This window comes from Desmodus rotundus, chromosome 2 (assembly GCF_022682495.2).
Source record: "Desmodus rotundus isolate HL8 chromosome 2, HLdesRot8A.1, whole genome shotgun sequence".
In the NCBI taxonomy this organism is placed as follows: Eukaryota; Metazoa; Chordata; class Mammalia; order Chiroptera; family Phyllostomidae; genus Desmodus; species Desmodus rotundus.
The window spans coordinates 122,057,730-122,080,085 of NC_071388.1; the positions used below are offsets into that span (position 1 = coordinate 122,057,730).

The window sequence follows — 22,356 nt, forward strand, 5'->3', positions numbered from 1 at the left end:
ATTTATGTATCTATTTCTCCCCCCCACCTTTCCCTTTTTACCACACACGAGGATAATATTTAAAACATTTATATTAAATATGAAGTTTGCCCCCTACAATGCATTAACCTTATCTAAGGTTGCCAACACACAGTAATATTTGTAAGCCTATTCTCCCGCTCTCTATTCTCAAAAAGGAACAAGCGATAAGACTGAAGTTAACAGTGGTCAGAGATAGAAAGTCAGGTTCTAGTCCTAATTCAAACTTGAACTAACATATATGCCCTTAGCTAGTTCACAGTCTTTTTAGGCATCAACTTCCTCATTTCTAAAGAGAAAGGTTTGGGCAAAATTACACTATTGTGAGCTCTGCTCTAGGGACTCTCACATCTCTCTCAGGACACAGAAGGGAGGAGGAAAGATGGTGGTTTATGGTTAGTACTCACTTTAGTGCGTTTGACTTCTTCATGTAGAGTTTTGTTGAAGTACTCTACACACACTGGAGTGCACACCACACAATAAAGTAGCTTGCATTTCTAAGATCCCCTAGTTTCTGTTACAGTTTTCAGAAGAGACTCTAAGTGCTCATCAAATAAAAAATGCACTTTCAGGTTTTGAAGGGCTTATTAAATTCTACCTCAAACTTGTCGTTTCTTCAATAAATAAATCAAGAACTTTAGAATTTATTCATAGGCTTAATTAGTCATATTGGTTAATGATTCAAAATGCTAATCATTCTCAAACTTCTTTCTAGACCTTTACTCACGTTAAATCTCCTGAATTTGAGTAGAAAACCTAAATATAAGAATTGTACTTACACAAAGGTTTTTCACATTCTGAGAATTAAAGGAATATTATACAATCACACACACACAATGGAGTGATAAGCAGGATGGCCCTACGTTTGAGCCTTTGAGTTCTTACATATCCATGTTTAAATTGCTTCCTCAGGTATACTGTTTGTTTCAATCACATTACTGTAAGCACATTTTTGTATCTTATCTTTATAGTTTGCAGCAGAGTTTTGCAGAGAGTGGTTCATGGAAAAATAGTGAATATGGGTCCAGGAAGTCAAAATTATATTAATAATAATACAATTAATTTAAATGATACTACCTTTTTACACTGGGTTAAAATTTTCACTCTTAGTAAAAACCAATGGCAGATGAAACTCCAGGGGCCTTATAGTCAACATCTGTACATCGAACTACACCACTGTCATTCTATTCTTACTGCCATATACAATCAATTAAAAATATATAGTTTATTGTCTAGACCCTTCCCCTTCTTTTCCCCTTAGGAATGTGTATAAAAGACCCATGGTAATGGACAACGGGGTGGGGACTGACTGAGAGATTGGGGGGTGGGTGGGCAGGGGCGAGCAATGGGGGAAAATATGGGACAACTGTAATTGAATAATAATAATATATATTTTTGTTTCACTTAAGAATGTCCTTGATACAGTTCTAAAAATTGTTAACTGTTTTAAATACCAATACTTGATTTATTTTTGATACCTGTGTGGTGAAATTTGAAGCATGCCAAAAAACAGACAAACATGGAACACTTCCACTGTACACCAATGTGATGTTTCTCAAGGAAAAGTGTATGGGCAGTTTTTTGAGTAATAAACTGAACTCTTTTTCATTAAAGACAATACTTAATGGAAGGGATGACTAACAAACTATAATTATTAGACTTAAGTATTTGGCAAATGGTTTACTTCAAAAAGAGTAAGATGAGCCTTTCATGTTAAAAAAAACACAAATGACTGCATGTGTTACAAATCATAAAATTCAAACTATTTAGCAAAACCCTGAACTTTGGAAACCTTGTGTTCAGCTTGAATTTCACTGCTTCCCAATACTTTTCTAGTCAAACTCTTCTAGTGGTGTCATAAGCAAATTTTGTTTGGTGCTGTTGTGTAATAAACTCAGCCACCATGTGGGAGATCTGCGTAACTCAGTGAACTCATATCTTCCCAGTGACCAATGATGAGGTTATGGGGTCATGCACAGGTAAAAGATGCTGTCATAGTAAAAGATGAACAATTGGATTTTAATGTAACAGAGTATTAATATTTTATTAACATGGTTTCAGATTCAAAATTACAACTAACCTTTGAGAATCCAACAGCTGTATAGTTTTAAGGAAGTATTAAGAAAGGGCATCTATAATTATTTGAAAAACATATTAAAATACATCTTATATTTCTAACTACATATATTTATGAGGCAAGAATTCCTTCATTTACTACTTCAACCAAAACAATCTATTATGAAGCAGTTAACATAGGAGCATGAATGAGAATGCTGATGCGTCTCCCATTCAGTCAGACATTAAATAGTTGTGCAAAAATGTAAAATTATGCCATTCTTTTTTTTAACTTCTTTTTGTTTTCCAAAACATATGACAAGGTTTTGTTTTCCATAACACATAGTTTTTGTCATATGTTATGTGTATTTACACATGATTGTTTTATTATTGCCATTCTAAATGAATTAATAAACATTTTAGGAAAAGTCTCAGAAATTATTTTTTAAATTTCTAATCCAGTAAATATTAATGTGTATAATTCAAATCCCCCTCAAATCATTTCTGGCTCCTCAGTAATCTGTTAGAGTGACGAAGACTCTCTGTTTGGTTTGGTAACATCATAAGATTAAATGGTCATACTCTACTATATTATCACTAAGTTCATCATTAAAAACCTGCACAAAATATTTGCCTGACAGTCTCCAATTTTTAATGTAAGAGTGAGTAACTGGGTAATTTTTCCATGGTCAGTATTTATTAGTAGTAACTATCATGCATGGTATAGTAAGTATAGGGATTTGTGATGACAGTGAATATAAAAACCCTATGCTTGATGACTTAAAATACAATGAAGGAATCTGATCACAAAAGAGAGAAGGCAATATGTATGTACAGTGTGTCAGTACAGTTTGTAACAGAATGCTGTCAGTGAAAATGCGGAGCAGGCAACTACAAGTGGCCACTTCCACACAGAAACATCAAAAAGTCAACTAAAGCTCTCAGAATAAACTTTTTCAAAACTCTAGAAAACAGACAAAAGTGTACAATAATTAAGCAAACACTGAATCAAAAAAAAAGCAACTTAAAAACAGTAGGAAAACTGCCACAGTGTCTACAGGTGACACAATATTGTGCAATTCCAAATTGGTTGAGAGGGGACATTTCATAAAATCGGCAGGGACACAAGGAATGTTTGGGAACTTTTAGCTACGTTTACACCAATATCGTGGTGATGGGTTACAGGTATTTGTATATGTCCACTCATCAAACTGTATACATTAAATAGGTACAGTGTTTTGCATATCAATTATATCTTTAAAAGCTGTTAAAGTTGTTTATAGGTCAAGTAATTCTTTTTTTTTTCATTTCTCAATCATTAAAATGGAGGTTAAAAAAAACAGTAGGAAAAGCTTTAAGGAATTTTTATTCATTATTACTCCAATAACCTCCATGGTACAGTGGTGATTTTTACGTCAGCAGCCTGCATTTAGATTATGGGATCCTGGTTCCTGCTTTCTGGAGTAAACAGAGTGTATATTACTTTCAAAGAATTGTGTTCACATGGCCCAAACTGTCCGGGGGATGTGTGAGGAATTGGCACAAGTTACTTATCTTGGTTACACATAAATCAGGACATTCGGGAAGGAAAAGTAATGGGTATTCAAAAAAATTGTAAAGCAAATAAAAAAGTCTTATGAGGAAAAACATAAAGTTATGGCATAAAATAGAGCACACAGCCTGAGAGAAAAAAGCTGAGGAAAAATTTTCTTTGGAAATTAGACATTCAAAATCCTAATATATACTAAGGAACTTAGAAAGCCACATGCACGTCCAGAGAAAGATACATGCTGATAAAAGACCTGAGGGAACAATGGCTGAACTCCAGGCTTAACTCTCTGCTCAGTAAAAGCAGGACACGAAGGCAAAGGCAGAATTATAAATGACCTGGTTATGTGTTGACTAAGCATCCTAGCATACAACTAACCTGAAAAGAATGTGTTTGTTTTCTATTTTTTCTTGTTGTTTTGTTTTTCCCATTGCCTTTTTCCTCCCTCTTTTTTGACTCCTACCATTAAAAAGAATTCTTTGTTTAAAAAAAAAAGCAGCTGAATACAATCTACAGGAACACAGACTTTGAAGACCACATGGCTCAAAGAATACTTACTGTCCAAAATATGTCAGCAAAGTCAACTACACAAACAAAACAAAAATACATATAGCCTACAGGAGCAACTTAAAACACACTCTGAAGAGATGGAAAAATCCAGTTTTCAGGGTTACCACATAATATGTACAGTTTTCAACCAAAAATTAAAAACTTGCCAAAAATCCAAAAACTCAGTCCATTCACAGAAGAGACTAACAGAACTGACCCTGAGGACAAACAATTTATTTATCAGACAAAGACCTGGAATCCATTGTCTTAAATATTCTAAATAGCTAAAGAAACCATAAACAGAGCTAAATGAAAAGATTATATGAACAAATAGATAATATTATTAAAGTGATAAAAATTATCCTTTTTAACCCCACATATACTCTGGAACTGAAATGTACAATAATGGAAATAAAAACCTAACTAGAGGATTTAAGTAAGGGATTTGAACAGACAGAAGAAATAATCAATGGACAGGTCAATTTAAATTATCTGGTCTGGGAGCAAAAACAAAAACAATGGAGCAGAATAAACAGAGATTTGGAGATATAGCATACTATCAAGTATATCAGCATAAGATTAATAAAAATTCAAAGAGGAAAAATAAAAACAGAAGTGGCATAACAAAAATTTGTATAAATAATGACCCAATACCTGCCATATGTGATAAAACACATGAATCCATATGTTTAGGAACCTCCAAAAAACACAAAAAGAATAAACATAGAGAGATCCATACTGAGACACATTATAATCTAATTGCCAAAAGTTAAAGACAAATAAACAATCTTGAAAGCAGCAAGACATAATCAAATTCACGCATACGAGGAATTCTCAAAAGGTTTAACAGCAGATTTCTTATCAAAAGTATGAGGCCAGAAGGAAATGAGGCATGAATTTTATTTTAAAGTGTTGAAAGAAGAAAAGTGAAAAATTCTATAGCTGACAAAAGTATCCTTCACAAATGAGGGAGCAACTAGAATCTTCCTAGATAAAAAAAGTGGAGGGGGTTTATTGCAAAATAATGCGTCTGTCCACCAACAAATGTCAAAGTCAGGATGAAGTAAAAGAACATTAGACAGTAACTTAAAGCAATGTGAAGAGATCAAGAATTTCAGAAAAGATTACTACAAGGGTAAGTATAAAAGCCAATGTTACTATTTATTTGGTTTGTAACTCTTTATATTTCCTATATGATTTAAAAGACAAAGGTGTAAAGACATAATTATAAATCTATGTTAAATATTCACAGCCAACCAAAACTTATGGGATGCAATGAAAGCATTACTCAAAGGGATATTTGTAGCTTTAAACATCTTTTAAACATTAAAAAAAGAAAGATTTCAAATCAATAACCTAAGCTTACACATAAAAAGGTAAGTAAAAAAAGCAAATGAAGTGAAATCTAACAAAACAAAGAAAATAATAAAGATTACAGTGATGATCAATGAAAGAGAGAATAGAAAAAAATAGAGCAAGATAAAAAGGTTCTGTAAAAAGATCAACAAAATTCACATGTTTGTTGCTAAGATAAAATTGAAAGAGATGCAGTCAGATATGAAACTAGAAGTGTTACTAAAAAATCTTATAGAAATACAATGGATTTTTTAAAAGATTTTATTTATTTATTTTTAGACAGAGGGGAAGGGAGAAAGAAAGAGAGGGAGAGAAACACTAATGTCTGGTTGCCTTTCGCACACCCCCTCCTACTGGGGACCTGACACGAAGCCCAGGCATGTGCCCTGGACTGGGAATCTAACAAGAGTCCCTTTGGTTTGCAGGCTGGCACTCAATCTACTGAGCCACACCAGCCAGGGCAGAAATACAGTGGATTTTGAGAGAAGATTATGAACAACTGTATCCCAACAAATTAAATAATCTAATAAAATGGGCACATTTTGAGAAATGCACAAACTATCAAACTGACTATAGAGGAAATAGAAAATCTGAACAGATGTATAAAAAGCAAAGAAATTAGATCATAAAAAAACCTTTCCAAAACAACAACAAACATTCATGAGCAGATGATCATACTTTTGAATTCTACCAAATATATAAAGAAGAGTTAATGCTAATCTTTGTCAAATTCTTCCAAAAACAGAAGAGCAGGTGATGCTTACTACACTCTACTAATGTAAAAATTATCCTGATCCAAATCTAGACAAAGACAAAAATGAGAAAAATTAATTATCCTTATGAATATAGATTCAAAACTCCTCAGTGAAATATTAGCAGAAAATCTCTGAACATTTTTTAATCGTCACACCAAATTTTTCATCATATGGAAAGGATTATCTACCATTAACAAGAGCACTTTACCACAGGAATGTAAGGGTAACTAAACGAAAGAAAATCAACCAATGGACCAATACAATAGAAGAAAGAGGAAAGACACATGATCATCGCACCTGATAAAATACATGTCAGAAAATGCATCAAGCTTCCTTTTATATGACATTCAAAAACCTGGGATTAAAAGGAAACTTCCTCAATATGATTTAGAGCATTTATTTTTTAAAAATACAGTTAAGATGACAATCATTTATGGAAGACTAAAAGTTTTCCTCTTGTGATCATGAACTAAACAATGATGCCTACTTTCACCATTTCTATTCAATATTTTACTGGAAATTCTAGACAGAACTATTAAGCAAGAAAAAGAAATAAACTGTAGCCAAATTGGAGGTAAAGAATTGAAACTATTTTTATTCAGATAAGCATTATACTCTCTATATAGAAAAGCCCAAATAATCTACAATAACCTATTACAATATATCTAGTAAGTAAATTTAGCACAGTTAAGTGTACACACTCAACACCCAAAAATCTGCTCCATTTCTATATTCTAGTAATGAGCAATCAAAAAAGATATTTAGGAATCAATTTTATTTACAGTAGCATTCAAGAGAATAAAATAATTAGGAATAAATTTAACCAAGGAAGTGTAAAGACTCTTATACCTAAATATACAAACATTACTGAAATGTGACAATGTGGATGAACCTCTAAAACATTATGCTAAGTGAAAGAAGTAAGACCCAAATGTCACATATCACTTAATCCTATCCATATGAAATATTCAGAATAGGTAAATCTGTACAGACTGAGAGGAGACTGGTAATTGTCAGGAGCTGAGGGAAGGGGAAAACGGGGAGTAACTGCTAATGGGCTTCCTATTGGGACGGTGAAAATGTTTTGGAGAGGACACAGGTGGTGGTTGCACACAGAGGAAATGTACTAAATGCCACTGAACTGTTCACTTTAAAATGGATAATTTCATGACATATGAATTTCATTTTAATAAAATTATTATCATGCTTTGAGTCAGAGAACAAAGATAATGAATATGATGAGGAGAACTAAGTTCTAATTTCAGTAATTAGAACTTCTGAATGCTGAATTGTGATCCATAAAAAAGTAAATTCATTGGCTTTGTTCCCCTAATAGTATATTATAGAGGATGCCCCAGAAAAAGCAAAGTAAGCTGAACTCTAGGATCAGAGATATTCCACACCCCAAGCAAAAGCTAAACTGTGATGCACAGAGTTTAGGCACAGCTCCGTGTAAGTAGGTGTTTCCCAAGGCTAGTTTCACTGATTCCAGTTCTTCTAGAGTTTGCTCATTTGAACTTTACACTCACTTGAATAATCTTAGACTAAAAGAAGAACTGTGGAAAAACAGACCATAATATTGTATTTTCCCAGCATTTTTTAAAATTTCCATAAAAAAGCTGCTACCACAGAAGTCAGTCAAAGTGCCGGGGAGTCTCCCATGTTGGCTAAGACGGCACAGAGGGAGGTTCTTGCACTGAGTGTACCAAAAGCTAGAAAGTTAAATGGACAGGACTCTAGCACCAAGAGCTAGCAAGATAATCGAATAGAAAAAAAAAGCCCCCCCATCCCTATGATAACCACAGGCTTGAGCAGGAAGGAAAGATGGTTTGGGGGGTCTTTGAGGTACTTAAATAATCCTCTTTCTTTTTGCACCAACACCTATCTTGTAAGCTCAGAAGTCTGGGTTTCAGTGTGGCAGGCAGCCAAACCTGCATTTTTGGTTGCGAAGGCAGAAAGTGGCATATTATTTAGTTAAAATTGTTGTTTAACTAAGGGTATTTTGTTTGTTTGTTTTACAGATAGTGTCTCTTCTTGTATTTTATAAACAAACTCTGGAATAGAGTTTCTAAGTTATAGTTCAAAGCCAAAGAACTGGATGTTAAAATTTCTGGCAAATAACTGCATATTAAAATATCCCATTCTACAAACACAGGGGCAAATGTATGTTAAAAAACACATTTTCCTCCATGAAGATGTAACTTCTCATTTTAAGGAAATTTTGCCTCTCAAAGATCAGACTACCTTGTTTCCCCATTACTAGAGGCTAAGTTATCATGTTTCTTTTTTTTAATTAGGGGTATTTATTGTTGTTAAAGTACAGTTATGTGCATTTAACCCCCACCACTCCAGAGTAAATAAAAAAAAACTATGACAAAATAAATAAAGCACAATGACAAATAATTTTTATACAATTTGATTTAGGGAAAAATGTATACTTATATTTTATCATGGACATTTGTTGTCTCCCCAAAAATGAGATAGCTAGAATAATCATTCATATAGAATTTTCAGGCATAGTTTTCAATTGCCCACTCTTGTCATTTCCTCCCAGTTTATCTCTTGTCTACCCCAGCTTAATTCCTTCTCTGCTGTGCATTCCTTTTAAGAAGTATACAGAATTGATTCACTCATTTAGAAAAAAAATAAGAGGCAGAATAAATCAGAGCTCATTTCATTTTTTTAATGAAATGTTTCTTGCCCATAATTTCCTTTGTTGTAATCATGCGTCTTGACCTATATTTCAAAGGTCAAGACACATGCTGAAGCCAAAAGAGCCCGGGACAGTGACCCAGCTTCTTTGTGTTCCAGTTGTATGACAGGCAATGTACTATAATTGTAATATTCAACTGAGTAATATAGATTATGAATAAACTAATAATAGCTATTTCATGTGCTTGGTATGAGGATAAATAAAATAGTAAAAAAAACCACTTGGTACAAAATCTGGCATGCAATAAGTAGTTAATCAATAAATGTTACTCATTAAAACAGATTTTCTTCTCTAAACACTTTATAATATAAACTAAATATATCATTTATCTGATTGGAGAATATAAAAAATGAGGAAAAAGTGAAGAATTCAAATCTGGGTAATAATTGAAATGTAACTGTAAAGCAAAGGCAAAAAAAAAAAAAACCCTACTCTTTCTTTATTAATGCCAGAAAAATATTTTTCATTCAGAGATAAATCTATTAGAAAAGTAACAACAATGCATGTTATCTGGGGAAACCATTAGAATCTGTCATCATTTCTCTTTGGCAGCCTGAATATGTCTGGCTAATGCCATACTCAAATGTGTTCATCTGTGCTGTTCTTGGAAACAAGCAGAGACTATTTAGCTACGTCTATCAATACAACATGCCTCATTTTTTAGTTTAACAAAACAAAATAAACAATATGCAGCTTGGTTGATGTTGATGTTTACAAGTGAGTAATGCAAATCTCACAATCTGCAAAATATTTTCTTTTCATAAAAGGATAATGGGATAGTTTAGTTGTTGCTTTGACATTTTAAAACACAGGTCAGATGCTTAAATTATACCTTTTAAATTACAGCTGCCAAGAGATTGCATGTAATGTAATATAACATGGCATTTTAAGTAACCATAACCAGGAGCTATTATTTTGGTAAAAACATAATAGTAACCAGAATAAATTCATTTTGAGTTCTTGCATACCAGTAACAAATCAACTGTCACCAGTCTAATAAACTATTTTATTTTACCAAATGCTTTCTGGAAAATTATATCTTTTCTATAAATGTTAACAGATTACTTTTTTAAGCCTTGGGTAAAAATCTGGCATCTAAGACAATAGGAAGAGAGAATTCTTTACTTCAAATTCACATTTGCAGGCACACATTTAGGAGAGGACATGAACTGCAGTCAGTCTGATATCGAGGTCAACTAAATCACTTTCTCTGCCATACTTTCTCCACAAACTAGCCACTTAAGTCATTCAAATTTTCCAGGCCTTAGCTCTACTATCTAGAAAACTACCAATTTTTAGATGGGTGTATTAGGAAGAGGTAATTCTTCACTCTCTTTGGAAAAATATAGATAAGTTGGTATTTCTTTTAAAAAAAGCATACATCCTTAAATGTTAACTTCTAGTTTTTGTTTTGTTTGTTTATTTTTCTGGATAGGGTTGGCTAAATTTCTCTAGTTCCATCCACTTCATTAGTTCTAAATATTGGCTCAAATGAACTCTTTGAGCATAATTTCATGGATCAAATCCTTAACTCACATAAAGATTTACTTCACATCACAGTGGCAATCTCAACCTGTGTAAACCCTTCTCCAAAATGGCATCTGAACTTCAAGCAAAATTACCACTATTAGAGATATTTCTGGAAGTGAAAATAAAGGCATTTATATAGTGGAACTGAATGATCCTTATTCAATTCTTGTTTGACTATGATCATGCAGAATTCTCATGGCTTACACATCAAAGCTTTGCTTATGTTGTATACTGATAAACTGGTAAAGACCAACCCAGGATGCTCACTTAGAAAGGAGAGTAAAGGAATGAGAAATTGGCTAAAGAAGCAAGAGCTAGAACTAATGATGACAATTTCACTGCTTTACAACTTTGCTTTTGGTCAGCCGTGATAGTAAATTAACCTGATGACTCTGCTTTGACTCTGACTGATTACACACATCAATCAAAGGGCAGCAGGCCACGGATGCTGAAGAACTGGTGGAATATGCAATTCATCCGTGGCTATTTCAACATGGCAATGAAATGGAAGATTGTGATCTACATCCTCTATCACTTTGTCACTCATAAAAGAAGCATCTCTCGTCTTAAACAGGTACAACTGGTAGCTGTATTCAATACAGGTAGCTGTATTGTGCATGAACTGTTTCCTGACCATGTTCATTCTTATTCTACATATTAAATACAAATATGAGACTGAAAAGTAAATGCATAGCTACCTAAGATTGGTCTCTAGCTCTGGTAGCTGTTGCTCAGTTGGTTGAAGCATCGTCCTACAGATGTAAGACTGGTTTTCACAAATTTTAGCATGAATGTACTCTCATATATTTGTAGAGTGTAATTCTTGATCACATATGTGTATGTTATGAAAATAAATGCTGGTACTTTGTGTTCTTTAAACAAATTCAATACAAACAAAAAAATGGGCTTGATCAATGCATCTAAAAATGTCTGTTTTTTAATCAGAAAAATATAGAGTGAAAATTTTGTTCCTTTCAGAAACAGACACATATTAAAGAAATACCTGAATGGTTAACCCAGTTTTCAAAAATAATTAGGACTTCTCTTCACCAGGCAGGGAAGTTGTAGACAAATTAAGACACCTGTGTCAAATTACTTCTGTAATAAAATTTGCAGTGGAACCAAAATTACAATGAACATGTATTTTCTGGGTATAGGCTTGCATTCCTCAGCACTTACCTGCAAAATGTGATGCTATTCTGAGCAAAACAGTTTCTGAATCATGTCTTAGACTAGGTAACTTCTTGTATGCTTTCCCCACCAACCTCAATCAAAAAAAAAAAACAAAAAAAACCCTGAACCCTGAATATATTTTCAAGGAAGAAGAGGCTTAATGAAAGAGCTCACCAGGTTTATTTGTTGCTATATTTGTTATCAAGCAAGCCAGTATTATTGCTGTTCCTAATTGTTATTATGTTAGATCATCAACATTAGAGCTGTAATCAACTTTAAGAGATCACTTCCCATCCTGGCAAAGCAAAGATTCCCTCTTCCTCAACAAAAAAGTTGAGGTCAAAGGTGGTAACTGATTTGCCCAAGGTCATATAGCTATAAAATATATACGAATTTCCAACCTCCATCCTTACTGGAAAGATCGTTCTAGAGTCAGCACTTTGTACTAAGGCTAGTTATCTTTTTACCTTGCTGAATGATTTCAGGATCAGAAATTTCCTTTCCTGATATGAATTCCTCTTCCTGGTTGAAAGTTTCCACCTGCTGAGCTTGGGAACATATTGGTGGGCAAAGGGTAGATGAGAAGAGAGAGGGGAGGTGTGGTATATTATCTTCCCAGTTGGAAGTTTTCCCTTGTGGATCTATCCCAGCATAACTGAGGGAATTCAAGCCTGAGGGCAAGTAGAGGAAGGCTTCCTGCAATCAGAGCACTACAGTCTGACCACAGACAAGCACAGGCACAAATGCTAAATGAAAAGTATGCAGTAATGGTCTCGATGCTCATTCTAGTCCTCAGAACTACAGGTTAAACAAACTCAGTTTTTTATTCCTTTCTAATTCTATAACTTAAGAGTGACTCCAGGCTTATGACTGACTGAACAAACTGTTCGGGTTCTGGCATTATATTTCCCTCTGATATGTTTGGTTTGAGCCCTTCCTAAATTAGGCCATGTAACTGGGTCAATATATGTTTCTTCATAACTCAAGCATATTTCTAACCACTTTTATTACACCAACCCACTTCAACTTTGCAATCTTCCAGATCCCCAGTGGCATTGAGTTTATAAGCAGAGAGTATAGAACACAAGTTGTCTGCTTCCTATAACAGTACATTTTCCACTCCACCATACTGACTTCTATGGTTTTCATTTCATAATATCCCTGCCAAAATTAATAGTGAAACCTAAAGTCTTTTAGAAGTAGTATGTGAAATGCACTTAGTAAACTGTAACTCTTTCCACTTCTGTTTATATAATTAATCTAACATGAAATTAAGCCCTTAGGTTGGAGATGCGTCGGTTGCTGTGTGTTTGCGTAGTTGAGAAAGAAGAGGATTGGAGGTCAAAGATATAATGCAAGGGGGAATCAGCCAACTACCATAACACCTAGAAAGTTATAAGAACTCCATAATTATCTACTCATTAAGGCATAAATAAATAAACAAAGAGGCCACTGAAAGACTGACTCCAGATTTCTACCTGTCATAATTTAACATGGAAATCCCAGAACATCTATATTCCTGAGAGACTTTATACCTGCATTTGGAAAACTCCCTCATGAACACAGTGCTTGGCATTGTGTCTAGTGGTCAATGAGTTCTAAATAATCGCAGTTTTAAGAGGAATAGCAGCAGCATCACTAGACACTATACTAAACACTTTAAGTTTATTATTATATTTATTCCTCATAATAATACTGTAAAGTTGGCAATATATATTATACCCACACTCCAGATGAGTGAAGTAAAAGACGAGGCCGAATAACTGGCAAGTTCCCAAAATTGGTAAATCATGGAGTCAGAACTCAAATGGAGGTGTGAGTCTTGCCCAAAGTGTATGGCAAAATGAGTGCAACTATACTGTGTTTTTACATTGGAGCACCCTGAAAAGGGTTGAACGGAGGAAGTTCAATTTAGTGAATGGCCAACTCTGTAAGGTCTTTATAATACTAACACGCATGGACCCCAAAGTATCAATATGGCCTCAGAGAATAATGAGAAAATCTGAGAATCACCAGGAAAAGTTCTAGAATCAGGATGGAAGAAAGCTTAAGAGAAGCACACAGGCATCATGGCACTAATTTCCTGCATCTGGAGGAAATAACTTGTCACCTATAGAAAGCAGTAACTCTGAGCCAATAATTTTTTTAATAATTATGCCAAAATTCTTAGTTTTCAGTGAAACACTATTCTGAACATAAGCTCATTTTTCATTAACAAAAATTCTTGGCATTTTGAAGCAACTTAGATCCATCACGTTGCTCAATTGCACTGTAACTGAGGGTGAACAAGTAAGGCAATTATAAGAGAGTTCCTAAAGACAATACTGGATGTGCCAGCTATTACCAAGAAACCTTTCCTTTCTCTTTTTAAACTATTTTTCTTCCCTTTTGTCCACTTCTAATTCTCTTAATTTCTCAATATCTGCATATGTTAAATAAGAACTACAAACTATATTTTTGAGGAGTTATACATTCCAATACTGTAATTTGACAAAGATGGTATATTTCACAAATTACCACATTTAACAATTGATATTGCCATTTGTATAATTAGCCATCATAATTAGTTGACTAAATGACTCTGAAGTAGATCTACTGTTAATCATATTTTATAGTTAAGGAAACAAGTTAGTGAACTCTAAAATAACCAGCTGGGGCTACCCAATACAAACATGATATAACAGAAGAGAAACACATTCAACAACAGGCTACAACTTCACAATACCAGCTGACTTTTGAGACAACTCAGTCTTATCCCAGAAATGACTATATTGTATAATCGTGAGCTGCATATGGGAGCCCCGTCTTCATGGAAGCTAGAAGGCGGGTGCAGCAGCATGGTTCCTAGAAGGCAGTTTGGGGGGGTTTAAAAACTGAGCAGACTTTCTCTGACTTCCACATTAGCACCTACTTATAGTGGTGAAACTTCTGTGTACTGAAATAATCCCCAAAGAAGAATTCAGTCTACTGAAAATTTGTATATTTATGTTAAACATTGCAAAGTAAAGAACATAGTCCAAATGTCATTGTGCGGGCAGTTTGGATATCATTGTGCGGGCAATTTGGAGTTGTTCTTTTACACAGAGAGAGACTTAGAATGTAAACAGTACAGGGAAAGAAAGGAAAAGGAGAAAAAAGCATTTAGTGACTTAGCTCATTCTCTTTTGATCTAATCCTTTTTGTCCCTCAAAGCCTCCTTACCATTGTCCCTGTAAGTGGTACATCAACTACATATGGGAACCTTCAGACCCTACTCTCTCATCTTCAACCCACAATAAAGTCAAATGTACCCTGAATTTATTAAACTAGCAAACATAAAACTCTAAGTAGCAATGGAGACCAAAGATCTAGACATTCTCACTGTACATTTCAGCTTCCCCGAATATCTTGCATGGTATTTAAACAAAATTACTGTGTCATTTGCAGAATATTTGGTTATACATTTTTTATTCCAACCAACGCTTATGCACCCTAAGATACCACATATGGCTACCCTCTTAAGGCATTAGAATGTGAAATTATCATCCACAATACCATCATAAGAGAGGAATAAAGACCGATTACCTGGGGTTAAGAGGATGACTGACATAGTGATGAGTGAGCATACAACTAAAATCACCAGCAGGGCAATAGCAATTCCCTTCCAGTTTCTCTGTGGAGGGCTGTTACTTCCCAGTTCCTACCGAGATAGAAAAAAAAGTTTCATAATTATAAATGCTCCAGGAGAAATGTATCATAAAGAAATGATTCTGTGCATGGCACAATCACAGTTTGAATGCTGATTAGAATCTTTTTCCTCTTCAGTACCTCATTTAATTATGCAAAGGTGCATACATTATAAATGGCTATCTTTTGGGGGGCAATCTTATTTCTCTAAGAGATAAACCAGGAGAGCTTTAGGCCTATTATCCAAAACGTAGGGGGTTTTAAATGCACTGACTATAAACATGAAGATGACAGCCAAAATACTCTGAAAAATAATTATGGAAATAAAGTGTGTCCATTTACCTCTTTTTCTTGCAACAATAGAACTTAAAATAAAGATTTAAATACAAATACTCCCAAAGCACTACAGACTACATTTCCAACTGGATGGGAAAAAAAGGATGAAAGATGGGGAATCACTCAAAATGCTGCTCACTGCAGAGCAGTGCACAGTTGTCCACACAACAGGTGCTTTTAAACAGTTCCCCCACCACTCATAAAAATCAACAGGGTGTAGTAACTAAATTAAATGAGTGCTTCTATATCAATGTTTAACAGCATCCTCTCCCTGGGCAGCGTGCATGATATTGTCAGCGAGGTAAGATTGATGGGGAAGGATAGACTTAAGATCTCTCACAATGCACAGACTACAGCTCTTCATATTCAGATGATCTACTTTCTTGACTAGAATGTACAAATATAATTCACCAAAGCACAGCACAGACCACATTGGTTTGAAATGTATGCCAGATTTTCTTTGCAATAAAATTTATAAAAACAGGGAGCTTCTTGCTACTTCTTACTCCATCCTCCAACATCTTTCCCTCCTTCTCCAATAGAACCTTCTTTACTCAGAAATATTTGATTTGAGAAAAAATAAACAAAACATAAAGTTCACTGTGTGTGCATAAATCATGCAAAGAGCCATAGAGCAGCCCTGATTTAAACAAAGATAAATGGTATAGGAAACATTTAATAAGCTGTAAATGAGTTCCTGTGACTCACAGATTGAAAAACATTGAAGCCAATTTTCATATAATGAAGTTGGCATTCACTTTGGCCATAAACACTTTGGACTTGAACTAGGCTCTAAGTAAATTCAAGAAGAAAGCATCTGTAGGATGTACTTTGTTCTTGTTTGTTTTACCTCATCTGAGATCAACCACTTTCAGTTTTTCTTTCAGGCTAATGACCCAAATCCAACAGAAGGCAATTCCACATTTTAAAATGACTTGCTCCACACCTCTTTTTCGTGCTTCTAAATGCTTATAATTCAACATCTGTATACTTCTTGTATTTTGCTTAAAATCTCAATTCACATTTTCCACATAAATCAAGACAGTAGGTCCTCAAATCATCAGTGTTAGAGTAATAACATCAAGGTAAGAAACAGTTGGATTAAGACCATAAACTAATCATTTTCTGAAATTCAATGCTACTGCAGGTTTCTCAGTATGGTGTGAAGTTACTTCTCTATATAAAGGCTCTACTTCAAGACTCCTTGGGGGTCACAGTGACAGAGTAGAGAGATCTGTAATGCTGTATATCAAAGCCTAGGATGGTCAGAAAGTTCTGAAACACTAATGAAAAAGGAACAGCAGATAGGAAGTGGTTGTCTGGGCCACATGTCTTTTTTTTTTTAATTTAAATTTTATATTGTTATTCAATTACAGTTGTGTGCCTTTTCTCCCCATCCCTTCTCCCCACCCCAGCTGAACACCCCTCCTTCCCCCACCTCTACCCTCCCCCTTGATTTTGTCCATGTGTCCTTCATAGTAGTTCCTGAAATCCCCTCTCCTCACTGTCTCCTCCACACTCCCCCCTGCTCATTGTTAGATTGTTCTTAACTTCAATGTCTCTGGTTATATTTTGTTTCCTTTTTTCTTCTATTTATTATGTTCCAGTTAAAGGTGAGATCATATGGTATTTGTCCCTCACCGTCTGGCTTATTTCACTTAACATAATGCTCTCCAGTTCCATCCATGCTGTTGCAAAGGGTATAAGCTCCTTCTTTCTCTCTGCTGTGTAGAATTCCATTGTGTAAATATACCACGGTTTTTGGATCCACTCATTTGCTGATGGGCACTTAGGTTGCTTCCAGCACTTGGCTATTGAAAATTGTTCTGCTATGAACATTGGGGTGCGCAGGTTCTTTTTGGATTGGCGTTTCAGGGTTCTTAGGGTATAATCCCAGCTGTGGAATTGCTGGGTCAAAAGGCAGTTCCATTTTTAGTTTTCTGAGGAAATTCCATACTATTTTCCGCAGTGGCCTCACCAGTCTTCATTCCCACCAACAGTGCACTAGGGTTCCCTTTTCTCCGCATCCTCTCCAACATTTGTTTGTGGATTTGTTTATGTTGGCCACTCTGACTGGTGTGAGATGGTACCTCATTGTGGTTTTAATTTGCATCTCTCTGATGGCTAGTGATGCTGAGCATCTTTTCATATGTCTCTGGGCCCTCTGTATGTCTTCCTTGGAGAAGTGTCTGTTCAAGTCCTTTGCCCATTTTTTAATTGGGTTGTTTATCTTCCTGGAGTGCAGTCGTGTGAGTTCTTTATATATTTTGGAGATCAGGCCCTTGTCTGAGGTATCATTGGCAAATATATTTTCCCATACTGTTGGTTCTCTTCTTATTTTAATGCTGTTTTCTTTAGCCATGCAGAAGCTTTTTATTTTGATGAGGTCCCATTTGTTTATTCTTTCCTTTATGTCCCTTGCTTTAGGGCACATGTCTGTGAGGATGTTGCTGCGTGGAATGTCTGAGATTTTCCTACCAATGTTTTCCTCAAGGACTTTTATGGTGTATACTTATATTTAAGTCTTTTATCCATCTTGAGTTTATTTTTGTGTATGGAGTAAGTTGGTGATCGAGTTTCATTCTTTTGCACATATCTGTCCAGATCTCCCAACACCATCTGTTGAAGAAGCCGTTTTTGTTCCACTTTATGCTCCTGCCTCCTTTGTCAAATATTAATTGACTGTAAAGACTTGAGTTTATTTCTGGGCTCTCTGTTCTGTTCCATTGGTCTATGTGCCTGTTTTTATGCCAGTACCAGGCTGTTTTGATTACAGTGGCCTTGTAATACAGTTTGATATCAGGTATTGTGATCCCTCCTGCTTAGTCTTAAACATGTTTGCATTTGTTGACTGGGGAGGTGAAACAAGTAATACTTCTTCTCAGTGTAAGAAAAAGATTAAGAAACGGTACTGACTTCTCAGTCTAGTAGAAGAATTAAGACTAAACAAAAATTTAAATAAACTAATTCTGACTTGATTTACTGTCAATTAAATTTAATGCAAGTGTTAGAGAAATGACTTCAGATGTTTTTTTGGTTTTTTAATATGATATAATCACCATGTGCTCTCCAACAGACATTGTCTGAGACTAATAATAGCTTAAATAGCTTACTATGTGTATTTATTATACCAAGTACTTTATATTCATAATCTCATATAATCCTCATAAAGATAAGGTGATATTACTATCATTGACAGATTTAGTATTGACAGATTACTATTACTATTTTTGACAGATTTACTATTGACAGATTACTATTACTATTTTTGACAGATTTACAGATGAGAAAAATGGGATTTAGAAAGATATTTTAAAATAAATCTACTCACTGATAATACATGGAGATATCAGGGCCCAGTCCAAAGTCTAATGTTGGGCTTCAGAAGACATATTCTTAACCATTGTACTATGCTGTTCTAAAAGTAAGTATTTCTGCCCTGGCTGGTGTAGCTCAGTGGATTGAACATGGGCCTGCAAACCAAAGGGTCGCCAGTTCAATTCCCAGTCAGGGCACATGCCTGGGTTGCAGCCCAGGTGCCCAGTACAGGGTACACGAGAGGCAACCACACACTGATGTTTCTCTCCTCCTCTTTCTCCCTCCCTTCCTCTCTCTCTAAAAATAAATAAATAAATCTTAAAAATAAATAAATAAATAAAAGTAAGTATTTCTAAGATAAATTCATAAATAAATCAATAAATCCATGAATCAAGTAATGATTGATACCCCAACATAATAATAGTTTCATTTTAATACTTTTTATTTAAGAAAATCCAGTTACATAAAAGCTTTCCTGAATTCTATAATGCTTTCAAATAAATTTGTTCCCTAGTCACAGCAAACTGAGAAAATGCACCATTTTTAAAGTAATAAAACATGTCACTGATAATTTTTTCTTCTTAGAAGGAACACACAAGAATACGTGGCTCCTCTGAAGTGACTCATCAATGCCCATGGTGCCTACACACCCCTGTTTAGGAACAAGCAGACTTAATGAACACTTGCTGTAATGGTCCCCTGTCTGTCCACCACACATCCTATTCCCTAATTCCCCTCCATCCCATCCTTTTCATGTGCATTCAACTATAGACACTGTCAACATTCAACTTCCTGCTCAAATGTCTCTTCTTTGGGGAATTTCCCCTAATTCCAAAGGCCAGAAATAATTTTCCTTCCACTAGGAAAAAAAATGCATAAAATACATTGTATCAATAGGTTGTATTTTTCCTTAATAGAGATGAGATAGAAAATATTCTTGTTAATTTTTCGAGCCTCATATTCTTTAAAAAATGTTAACTGTAATAATAAAAATCTTGCAATAATTAAATTATTTAAACAAAACTCTTACTGAAATGTACAATAAGAAAGTTCACACTAAGAGTACTGCTTGGGATGTTCTCCCTCCACACCCTTGCACTCATTGTTCAAGTCTCATCTCAAACACTCCTTCCTTAGGAAGCCTTACCTGTCTGTTTAAGTGTTCATTTTATCTGCCTCAACTCTCCAGAAAAGAAGTTTTGTAATGTAAATAACCTAGTTCATCTTGCTCTCTGCTATTTCTCTGCATTTTGAACAGTGTTTGGCACACACTGGGTATACAACAGATAATACAAAATGAATGAATGAATGAATGAATGAATAATGATAGCAGCTATGGTGATGATAATTATGACAACAATGGTAGTGATAATGATAGTGATGGTAATGATTAGAGCCATGCATAAAGACTCATCATATCTATGTCCAAGTTATTATCTCCTATAAGTGAGGATGGCATCTTAGCTGACTTTTGATTACTTGACATGCTTAACAATCTCTGGTTCTCTTGATAGGTGCTCAGAAAATGATCACCCAATTAATTAAGTGGCATAAAGAGAGTCCTGAAAGGGTATAAAGACACACTGACAGTAGCTAAGTACATATTAATATTAAAGTTTTAAAATGTAGCTACTTGCTAAAGATTAGTTTGATTGTAACTATTTTTACCTCAATTTTCTGATGCTTGGTTAACAAAACCAAGTGTTGTCATTCTTGAAATTACCTTCTCTTTCAACAATCTCCTGCACACTAATTTTCATTGCTGCAGGACATGGTCCCAATTGTCTTTGCTTTTCAATGACTTCCTACCAGACAACACCTGAAAGCAATCAATTGCACATTCCAGGGCCACAAAACAGGTAAGGTGCTATGCAGCAGCCTGAGAAATGAAACCCTGAAGGTGCTTGCAACATGGTCATCTGGATGCAGAACAGAGCCAATGCTGGGATACTATATTCCCAAGAGAGGTTAGAAGGCAAGTATCTCATACTCCATATATAGGGGTGTTTTTGAAAGTCAGTCCTCCAATGAATGGATGTATCAGTTGAAACACTTGTGTCCAATTCCAGATGCTATTGCTGCAATTTGTCTAGACACATGTTGGTGCTCCAGACCAAACTAAACTCCATCTATAACCTAGTTATTTATGTAGTAGGTACTGCCGACCCACATACTCATCACCTTTCAGGAGACAGTTTAATCTGTAAGAAAAAGATGTCTATGACACACATAGTTTACATAAGTCCAAATGCATTTTTAATTTGTTCATGGGCAAAGGACAAAATGTTTAACATCATAGGTAGAAAACATATTCAATTTCCTTACAAAGAAGGTAAAGTAAAGCTTATCAATTTTTTTAGTATCCCATTTGTACTTTCCCTTAGAAAACTCTAATGCTTACCCATCATATGAATCATGTGAAGGCACGGGATACCTCCATATGAAAGCAGTCTCAAATTGATAACATTTAGAGGAAGACACGAGACAAAAACATGGTGATGCCTAAATGAAGTCTGTAAATTGGATGCGGGTGTGTTTTAAAAATAGGTATTCTCCAACCACATGTATATTTTCTAAGAACCACAGGAAAGTTTCTTTAAAAGATCTTTATTGCTACTGGAAAAGATAAACTTAGATTTTCAGGTTAGAATATTAACATTTAATGCATTGATTCTTAGTCTGGTTTTCAACATAGTCACATCAATCATTCAAAAACTCAACTCTTCACTTTACTTATATCCCCCTTCTGTATTTATCTTATTGTTTTAAAACCCTTCTGATGTACTTAAATCTTCACAAATACAGACTGTTAATGTTTTCTGAAATAAATAAAATAAGTTCCTCAAATTTAAAATAAAATGGGCAAAGAAGTCTATAATTAATTTTCTGTTAAATAGCTCAAAAGTTTGAATTTCTTTTTACTTAAGTGATCTTACTTTTCTCATAGTGTTCACATTCACAACAGAATAGTTTCGATTCTGAACAGGTTGGAAACAGTCCAAAAACATTTATACAGGAAAATATCTTAAAGGAAGTTAAAATACTGTTACATGTTCTATATTGTTTCATTATATTAGAAGAAAATCCAAATTGATGAGAACCACTTTTACGTAATTCCTAAGAAATGTTTGGCCAGTTTTGGCTTGAGAAACCTAGAGATATGGGGATTCAACAGTTGGCCAATTATTTTTAAATAATCCTATTTAACCATATTTTAACCATTAATAACTACCAGTATAATAAAAAGTTAAAGAAGAAAAGGGAAAATAGGAAGTCACAAATTTTTATATGGGAAATGGGGGAGGAAATTATTAATTTTCTTGCATTGATACAAAAAT

The 22,356-nt window shown here is 34.7% G+C and overlaps 1 protein-coding gene across 2 annotated transcripts in view; it reads right to left on the minus strand.

The window, feature by feature from the left end:
* Positions 1 to 22,356, minus strand: part of DPP10 (dipeptidyl peptidase like 10) — a 722,439-nt gene that overhangs the window by 541,948 nt on the left and 158,135 nt on the right. For both annotated transcript variants that reach the window (XM_024569627.4, XM_053918597.1), the window contains exon 2: positions 15,263 to 15,377. In XM_024569627.4, coding sequence (XP_024425395.1) covers positions 15,263 to 15,377 — 115 coding nt within the window. The remainder of the gene's footprint in view (positions 1 to 15,262; positions 15,378 to 22,356) is intronic.